The sequence below is a fragment of the Pelophylax lessonae genome (assembly GCF_965119305.1).
Source record: "Pelophylax lessonae genome assembly, chromosome: 2".
Taxonomy (NCBI): domain Eukaryota; kingdom Metazoa; phylum Chordata; class Amphibia; order Anura; family Ranidae; genus Pelophylax; species Pelophylax lessonae.
This window is the reverse complement of record NC_138769.1, coordinates 95,025,132-95,034,288: the sequence shown is the minus strand read 5'-3', so window position 1 is coordinate 95,034,288 and position 9,157 is coordinate 95,025,132. Positions and strand designations below refer to the sequence as shown.

The 9,157-nt window shown below is 42.4% G+C and overlaps 1 protein-coding gene and 1 long non-coding RNA gene across 2 annotated transcripts in view; one reads left to right on the top strand and one right to left on the bottom strand.

The window, feature by feature from the left end:
- LOC309545211 overlaps window positions 1-4,362 on the bottom strand; it is a 288,066-nt gene extending 283,704 nt beyond the window's left edge. Inside the window, exon 1 of the long non-coding RNA XR_014224883.1 lies at window positions 4,282-4,362. This is a non-coding gene — a long non-coding RNA (uncharacterized lncRNA). The remainder of the gene's footprint in view (window positions 1-4,281) is intronic.
- Window positions 4,363-4,956: 594 nt separating this feature from the next.
- Window positions 4,957-6,022, top strand: LOC309546271 (claudin-8-like). Its single transcript, XM_082245853.1, has one exon. It carries the CDS (start codon window positions 5,010-5,012, stop codon window positions 5,781-5,783), a length of 774 nt encoding a protein of 257 aa, XP_082101979.1. The 5' UTR covers window positions 4,957-5,009; the 3' UTR covers window positions 5,784-6,022.
- Window positions 6,023-9,157: the final 3,135 nt, after the last annotated feature.

The window sequence follows — 9,157 nt, the reverse complement described above, 5'->3', positions numbered from 1 at the left end:
ATTTATAGGAGGTGGGAGGGTGTGGGAGGGAGGTATGCTGATTGGCTGGAAATGTGTCTGCTGACTGTAAAGTTCAGGGTCAAAGTTTGCCTCAATGATGTCTTATGGGGGGCGGACCGAACATCGCATATGTTCGCCGGCAGCGGCGAACGCGAACATGCTAAGTTCGCCGGGAACTGTTCGCCGGCGAACAGTTCTATACATCTCTAATAACAAGCATGTTTTACTGCATATACAGACTGATTTTACTGTTGTGGGTTTAGTAACACTTTAAATTGTGTTCTTGGCTTAGAAATGCTTTAAGCCATCCTAAACCTGGTCATCTTTGATAATTAGTTCATTGTAGGTAATCTGGGAAATTTTATACTACATATTCTGCCTGTTTTTTTATTTTTATTTCTTTATTTATTTTATTGTTAGTTCACTAATAAGCCAAGCAACTAAGAGAACTCCACTCTGCTGAAACACCAGCAATGCAGATTTCTTTCTTTAGAAAGCTGCAAACATTTACAGTAACTATATGTCGCAACTGGCATCACCTGACATGAAAAACACTCTATAGCTCAGTCTTTCTAATCTTTTTTTGTTTCCCAAAGGAACCCTAAAATACATTTTCAGGTCCCAGGGAACCCCTTCTAAAACCATTTTCTTTGGGTTCAGTATGAAACATGCCCCTTACATTTGTGGTCAGTGGAATTCCACCCTTACAGAGAGATAAAAAGATAACTGGCGTCATGCCGCTGGCTCTTCCATGCAGCATTGGCACCAGAAATATACAGGCACAATTAGCCATAGCTCAAGGAAGCCCCATCAACCTGTGGAGGAACCCTAGGGTATTTCTCTTCCTGGTAGATGTTTTATATATATATATATATATATATATATATATATATATATATATATATATATATATATATACATATATACATATATATATATATATATATATATATATATATATATATATATATATATATATATATATATATATACTGTATATATATATTATGGAATATGTAACTGGAATACGAAATGGTGAGCAGGAACACCTGAAACTCCCAACTAGACAGGAACATATCAGGAATTATGGCCGGGAGTTCTCACTTTTGGGGTATATAGGACATATAAGAAGCCAGTTGGTGACACAGCCCACCAGGCTGGACTTATAACTAAGTTAGGCTAAATTTAGTTGTTGGCTTTTTTTGTACTTTGGAGAAATGATCAGTTTTTCTTTTTTTTTAGTCTTGTCAAGGTTTCCTAGGGTGAGTGATTGGTTGCTCCTGCTTGTTTCTGGAGGGTCAATCACACAGTTATGAATATTGATCAGACCTCAGCCAATCCCTGGCAGGGGAGACCCAGAAGGTGGCTGAGGAAAGTGATGAATATTTGGGAGGCCTTTCCAGAGTGTTCTTTCCTCTTCAGTGACTGTTCCAGCTCTCTCTGCTTATGGGAGGAAGCTGGGGTGAGAGAAGATTTGGAGTTTGGGCCTCAGCAGCTGCTGGGTTGAGGACCTATAGATGCTTTGCTAAAGGATTTTTGTTGGAGAGCATCAACTGGGACTCTAATCTGGAGAAGGATCTTTTGTCTACCTCACTGAAATAAGCCAAGTGAAAGCTAAATTGTCCTCCTGTCGATTTCTGATATCGTTTCGGAGTATCCTGAACCTCTAAATCCTCTCCTGTTCAAATTTTCTGCAAATATAATTCACAAAATGACATCCCCTAGACTGAGCCTGTGAGAGGGTGTGCTTGGAACTGTGCCTGTGGCAGGCAACCTTTGTACTACCCTGGGAAAACCTGTCTATTTCATGAACAAGCACGCTGTTGGTCGTGTGAAACGCGTCTACCATTTCCATTCTGTTGTACCTTGTATCCAGATTTGTACAAATAAATCTTTGCTACTATCAAGTTATCGTTTTGGTGTGTGGCCACTTTCTCTTCATGTTCCTGTTATCTGGTGGCGATCCGAAGTCCAGCACCCACGGCTGATTGTGGATATAGATCCACCTGAGCAGTGTACATCTTCTTTTCAGTATTTAATTTTTCCCTTTGGGTGTGAGCACTACAACTAAAAAAGTGACTGAATAAAAAGTGAGCGTAGGCGAGCCTAGACTTTGGCTGAGTTTGCACTAGTGCAGCTGCAGCAACCTAATGCGTTTCGTCCACACAGACATCATTTGGGGTAATGGACAATATTGTTGTATTGTAGTGCCAGCAGCTGTTCTCTGTGACAGTAGCGCAGCAATTGTTTAGATAAGTCCAGTGTCACATGTACAGGGAGAAATGAGCTGATCATTGCTGACCTCCTTGTGATATAACTAGCTACCCAGCTGCCTCTGTATTTCATAATTTCTCAATTATAGACATGGAACAGATACTAAGCCAGTGAAGTGAGGACTCCAGATCTGGAGAGATGTTCCAGATTATAAACTCTAAAAGAGTTAATGCCATTGGATCAGCTCCATTAGATCAGCATGCCAGCCAGTCAAGTAGCTTTTTTAGAAGAAAACATCCGCAATGGAAATCTACATACACTATTTCCCTCAGTGCAGACTGGTGTTATTACAGTTAGATTGATGGTTATTTTATTTGATCCCAGCTCCTTTTATGTGAACAATATGTATTCGGAATACACTTCATACACATACACTCACTGGCCACTTTACTAGGTACACCTGTTCAACTGCCTGGTAACACAAATTTCTAATCAGCCAATCACATGGCAGCCACTAAATGCATTTAGACATTTAGACGTGGTGAAGACAACTTGCTGAAATTCAAATTGAGCATCAAAACGGGGAAGAAAGGGGATTTAAGTGACTTTGAACGTGACATGGTTGTTGGTGCCAGGCGAGCTGGTCTGAGTATTTCAAAAACTGCTGATCTACTGGGATTTTCATGCACAACCATCCCTATGGTTTACAGAGAATGGTCCGAAAAAGAAAATATCCAGTGGACGGCAGTTGTGTGAGCAAAAATGCCTTAGAGATGTCAGAGGAGAATGGGAAGACTGGTTAGTGATGATAGAAAGGCAACAGTAATTCAAATAACCACTTGTTATAACAAAGGTATGCAGAATACCATCTCTGAACGCACAAGACATCGAACCTTGAAGCAGATGTGCTACAGCAGCAGAAGACCACACCGGGTGCCATTCCTGTCAGCTAAGAACAGAAATCTGAGGCTACAATTCACACAGGCTCACGAAAATTGGACAATACAAGATTGAGAAAACATTGCCTGGTCTGATGAGTCTCGATTTCAGCTGCAACAATCAGATGGTAGGGTGAGAATTTGGCATAAACAACATGAAAGCATCCATCAGGGGCAGACTGGCAACTTTTGGCCCAGGGGGCAAGTAAAAACCAGAGGCCCATGGTGCAGTGACTCAGCCCCCCTCCCACTCCCCCCCACTCTCCCATTCCTCCTCCTGACCCCCCCATTCCAAGCTGAAGCCCTGCTCCAGATACTCTCTACTTACTCTACTCCAGGGGGAGGTTGGGTGGAGCTGGGACACCTCAGTTGGGGATGGCCGGGGCAGAAGAGTCTCCAGTGGGGCATGGAACTGGCCTCTGCTCAGACACAGTTTACACCATCCATGCTGGGGAGGGGGGGGGGGGCTGCAGTTTGTCCTTGTCTTCAATCTGCGCTCAGTAGGTCAGCAGTAGGCACTTTTTACTTCTCTTTACCAGGAATCCTTTATGCATGTCTGTAGCAGAAGTGGTGCAGCCTTTTTAGGGGCATTGGAGTGGCCCAGGGGGCAATTGCCCCCCTGCCCCCTGGCATCCATCCTGCCTTGTATAAACAGTACAGGCTGATGGTGTAATGGTGTGGGGGATATTTTCTTGGCACACTTTAGGCCCCTTAGTACTAATTGAGCGTTGTTTAAACGCCACAGAGTATTGTTGCTGACCATGTCCATCCCTTTATGACTACAGTGTACCCATCTTCTGATGGCTCCTTCCAGCAAGATAATGCACCTGGCAAACTGTTTTTTTTTACCATGACAATGAGGTCAATGTACAAATACTGTACTGGCGACCCTAGCATAAGGAACAAACTATTCAGAGTAAGGGAATACAATAAGACACGTGGCCACTCACTAAAACTTGAGGAAAGGCGGTTTAACCTTAAAGTGCGTAAGGGGTTCTTCACTGTAAGAGTGGTAAGGATGTGGAATTCTCTTCCGCAAGCAGTCGTATCAGCGGGGAGCATTGATAGTTTCAAAAAACTATTGGATGGACACCTTAAAGACCACAACATACAGGGGTATACAATGTACGGTTAAAAGCAAACACACACACATCATAGGTTGAACTGGATGGACTTGTGTCTTTTTTCAGCCTCACTAACTATGTAACTATGTAAGGTCTCTGTACTCCAATGGCCTCCACAGTCACCACATCTCAATCAAATAGAGAATCTTTGAGATGTGGTGAAATGGGAGATTTGCATCGTGGATGTGCAGCCGACAAATCTGAAGCAACTGCGTAAAGCTATTATATCAATATGGTCAAAATCTCTGAGGAATGTGAATAAAATGGCCAGCGAGTGCACATTTGCAGAGCTAAACTTAGTTACGTAACGTTGAAGTTCTAAATTATACTTCTAGTGAACTTTAATTACCTTCATGTAGCCTAAGGCCTTTAGGTGTGATAATGTTTATGACTTTAGTAATACAAATTGTATATTTAAAGAGAATCATTTTTAGTTTGTATTAAAAACTCATCAGATCCACAAAATCAACATTTATTATTGCCTAGAAGGCAACAACCGAGCTCTGGGTATTTTCTTTTCTGCCAGTTTCAAAGCACATTAACTTCCATTGAATGCAGTAATTACCATTCGTGTTTTGATATTATGTCATACGTTACTCATTCATCCCATTGTCTTCTGCACGTGACTGGATTAATAAATTGCTCTGCTTTAGGATGCCCTTCTAACACTGGCACTTTAGCCTGGGACAGACTATCATCTTTGCATCTTGGGTCCCTCTATCGTGAAGACATCATGACTTGGCTCTTGGTTCAGATCTTTGGGATCATCTGTGGAGCCATTGGGATGATTCTCACCTGGATCATTACGATCATGCCTCAGTGGAGAATATCTGTTCTGGCAGAGAACAATGGACTTGCCAATGGTCGGATTGATGGACAATGGATCAGCCGTTGGGATGGCTTGTGGACAACCTGCGTCAGCCAGTCCAGAATCCCTTTACAGTGCAGCAGCTATGAATCCCAGGTGTCGCTAACAACAGATTTAAAAGCTGGAAGGGTTTTGATGGCCTTTTCTGTTATGCTTACTTTTCTTGCCTGCATATTCTCTCTAGTTGCAATTCTTTTGAACAGATGCAATAAGGAGGGCCTGCAGACGAAGCACTGCATGCGTCTGACAGCAGGAGTCCTGTATATCATAAGTGCTGTACTCATCATAATTCCTGTGGCCTGGACTTCAAGCAACATCCTCCGAAAGTTCTATGATGCCGCTGTATGCAGAGGCGCAGTGAGGATAGAGATGGGTGAAGCCCTCTTCTTGGCTTGGCCTGCTATTGTCTTTATTCTTATCGGAGGAATAATCATGTGTTGGCGTTACGACTGCAGATGCAGCTGCTGCTATGTGCCACCTCGTGACAGCTGCGGGTATGTGCCACCTAGTGGCAGCTGCGGGTATGTGCCACCTCGTGACAGCCGCGGGTATGTGCCACCTCGTGAATGTGAACTGGAGTGCAGACCAAGTCGTCCAGAAGTAGGACGAAACTGCAGTAGCCGAAGTGAATATATATAAAAGGCAAGAGCTTGATTAATTGGAGGACAGAAAAGTGATGTTTTTTTTTTCTTTTTTATTGTGAATTTTTTTTTTTTTCTTGTGCTTGTACAGTTTTTCGACATAGCTTATGCCCACAAATGGTTTTAGACGTTGAACATTTCTATAAGGGTCTATGTAGATGTACTTTGAGTGGTCTACACAATGTTCACTTTGGGCAAAGCATTCCATGTGGCTGTGATTTTCTCCAGATAATCCCATGCAAATGTATTAGATTGTACATACCTCCCAACTTTTTGAGATGGGAAAGAGGGACACCTATTAGCAAAAGTATGTAGGGATAGGACACACTCCTGCCATGTCCCCTTAAAGGAGAATGTTGAAAAAAAATTATTGCTGAAATCCAAAGCGCATTTTTTTGACCATTACTATTCCATTATACTGGCATTTGAAATTTACAAATGCAGGAATTTAGAAATTGGATGAAAGGTTTAGCACTGGGAAACACTTTTTAAAAGATAAAAAGTATATTTTATATACCATTATATAGATCAGACCAAAATGAGGGACAAATGAAGAGGAAAGAGGGACAGAGGGACTTTGTTCCAAATCAGGGACAGTCCCTAGAAATCAGGGACAGTTGGGAGGTATGGATTATAGAAGGGTAAAGGACTACTGTAATAACAAAACACCTTCTGAAGAGCAACTGGACAAAACATGCGTATTTCTGGTAAAATGTTTAATTGGGACATTCTTTAAAGCAATACTAAACCCAAAAGCATACATTTATTAATTTGCAGTTTACCAATTCTTAGATGTGATGGCTGCATTTGTTTTCTTTTTTAGGGCTCTTTCACACGGTCCGCCTCCGTAGGCGGATCTGTGCTGCTCAGCGGGGATCGATCCGCCATCCCCGCTGAGCCAGCGAATGACAGCTCCGTCTCCGTTTGCAGTGCGGAGAGGGAGGTGTCACAGCCCCCGCTGCTCTCTATGGGGAATCGGATGAGAGCGGACCGCCTGTCCGCTCTCTTTCGATCCCATCCGATCCGATCCCCAGGACGGATGGAAAATAGGGTTTCCATCCGTCCAGATTTCACGGACAGGATCGGATGCGGATGGCAGCGGGTGTCAGCGGACATGTCACCGCTGACATCCGCTGCTCCATAGGGCTGAATGGGGCATCCGTTCAGATCCGCCTAAAAAACTGACAGGCGGATCTGATCGGACCGCCCGTGTGAAAGAGCCCTAAGGCTTTCTTTGGTCTATTTTGGTGATTCAGCCAGAAACTCTGCTTTTTTTCAAGTTCAAGCTCCTGAGCCAAATGCATCAGTTTGCATGGATAAGACAATCCATTTACCACTGGCATTGGTGATTAAAATAATCCTTTGTTATTTATTCATGTAAAAATGTATCCCAAAAGGAAAAAAAATGTTTGCTGTAACTGAATATAAAGTGTGAACTGGAGTTTGGCTTCAATTTGTAATTCTATTCAAATCTGTTAATATATTTAACACCCCCTTTCCCCCAGACTGACAATGCTGCTTCATGCTGTGTCCTGTGCTCCTTCCTCCAGTGTTGTATCTCACTAATACTGGAGGTGTGTTACTGGAGGTGTTTCACCAGGTGAAAAGAGAAAGAAAAAAGTCAAAGAAAGGAAAACTGATGCAGCCACCACATCTAATGATTGGTAAGCTGCAATATATTCTATTTTTGGTTTTGGGTTTATTACTGCTTTAACCTTAAAGTGTATCCAAACCAAACACTTTAAAAAATGAATTAACCCAAATAATAAATGTGTGTAAATAGCTGACTTTTTTCCTTGTAAATGTAGTTCATTTTTTCTATTTGTTTGAGTAAATTTATAATAAATGTCTGTGGATCCTGTCCGTTTCTGCTTTCCCTGAGCCATACTTTAATAGGGTGACCTCCGGCTCCCAATGCTTCAGGATAGTTGTCACCCTCTTGTGCAATCTACAGGCAGCTATCTATGCGGTATCCAAAGCACAGCAGTCAATAACCTCTACTGGTCTACTGGTTGATTGACAGCTGCGCTGATCGTTTAGCAGCTGAGATTGGGGCTGCCTGTAAGGCCCCTTTCACACTTGTGCAACTTTAAAGTCGCACGATTTTACCGCGACTTTGTTGACGTGATTTTGATGCGATTTTGACTGGGCTTGAAGCAATGCCTATGTCTTTGGACCTCAAAAAGCATCAAAATCAGGCCAAAGAAGTGCAGGGACTACTTTGAAGTCGGTGCGATTTCAAGTCACACAGATATGAACGGTACTCATTGGAAATAATGGAGAAGGACTTGTAATGCAATTTTGCAAACAAGTGTGAAAGTGGCCTAACTGACACTTTTGCTGGACAGTTTGTGCCATTACAGCAGTGTTGCCAACCGCCACTATTTTTACTAGTAGCCAGTAAAAAATGGGCACTTTTTCACTGCCAGTAAATGCCAATGACAGGAAAAAGTTGGCAGTAAAAAATGTGGCTGTGATGCTCGGCGCGGAACTGCGCATACACAGTTCTGATCCAGAGCTGGCAGAGACCATCTGAGTGTCCGCTACGGTGTGTCTGGAGGGGGGTTCTGGCACAGGCGGTGCAGGTGGGACAGGAGCAAAGCAAGTCGGAAGGACTGCCAGTGCTGTTTGGACTGGAGTGGAACCACCTGGTGTGGAGAGAGGATGTCACTGTGACTCAGGAGAGGATGGGTTGTGTTGCTGTTAGTGCCCCCGACCTGCTTACTATATAAAAAAAAAATAAGGAATATGTTTTTTTGCCTAAATCCCATTGCTAATTGCATATTGTACTTGTTTGTAGCCTAAATATTGAAATTTGCACTTAAAAAACTGTAATTTTGTAACTTTTGGAAATGCCAGTAAAAACTTGGCTGTGCCAGTAAATTTTGGGTGTTTGTGTCAGTAAATGTCAGTCTGGTAGGTTCTGCATTACAGGAAGTGGAAAAATACCAAATATCTTTGCAGGATCAACTGGTAATAAAACTATGTTATGAAAAACATACATCGCTGTACATAGTAGAGACAGACTGCCTAATGTATGTTATTTTTGTTTTGCCTATACTTTCACATTAAAACAAATACTATGTTCCTGTTAAAAAGGATATTCCTTTTATTTATATGAATCATGCTTTCATTTAAAGCTGAATGCCACTATATCACTGCAGTAGTCAGCGCCAGTGGCGTAGCGTGGGTTGTCAGCACCTGGGGCAAGGCAAGTTATTTGCACCCCCTAACCCGCGGGATTTTAGCACTCGAGTCTCTTCCACTAGATTAGTTAAAGAAACCCTTACCCCCTAAGCACATGTATTGTTTGTTATGAAAATACTGATGTAATTAAAGTAAAATGCATCTAAATACAAGTTTGAGGAGATG

Coding starts and splice junctions, on each gene's coding strand:
- LOC309546271 (XM_082245853.1), top strand. CDS start 5,010: ATGACTTGGCTCTTGGTTCAGATCTTTGGGATCATCTGTGGAGCCATT.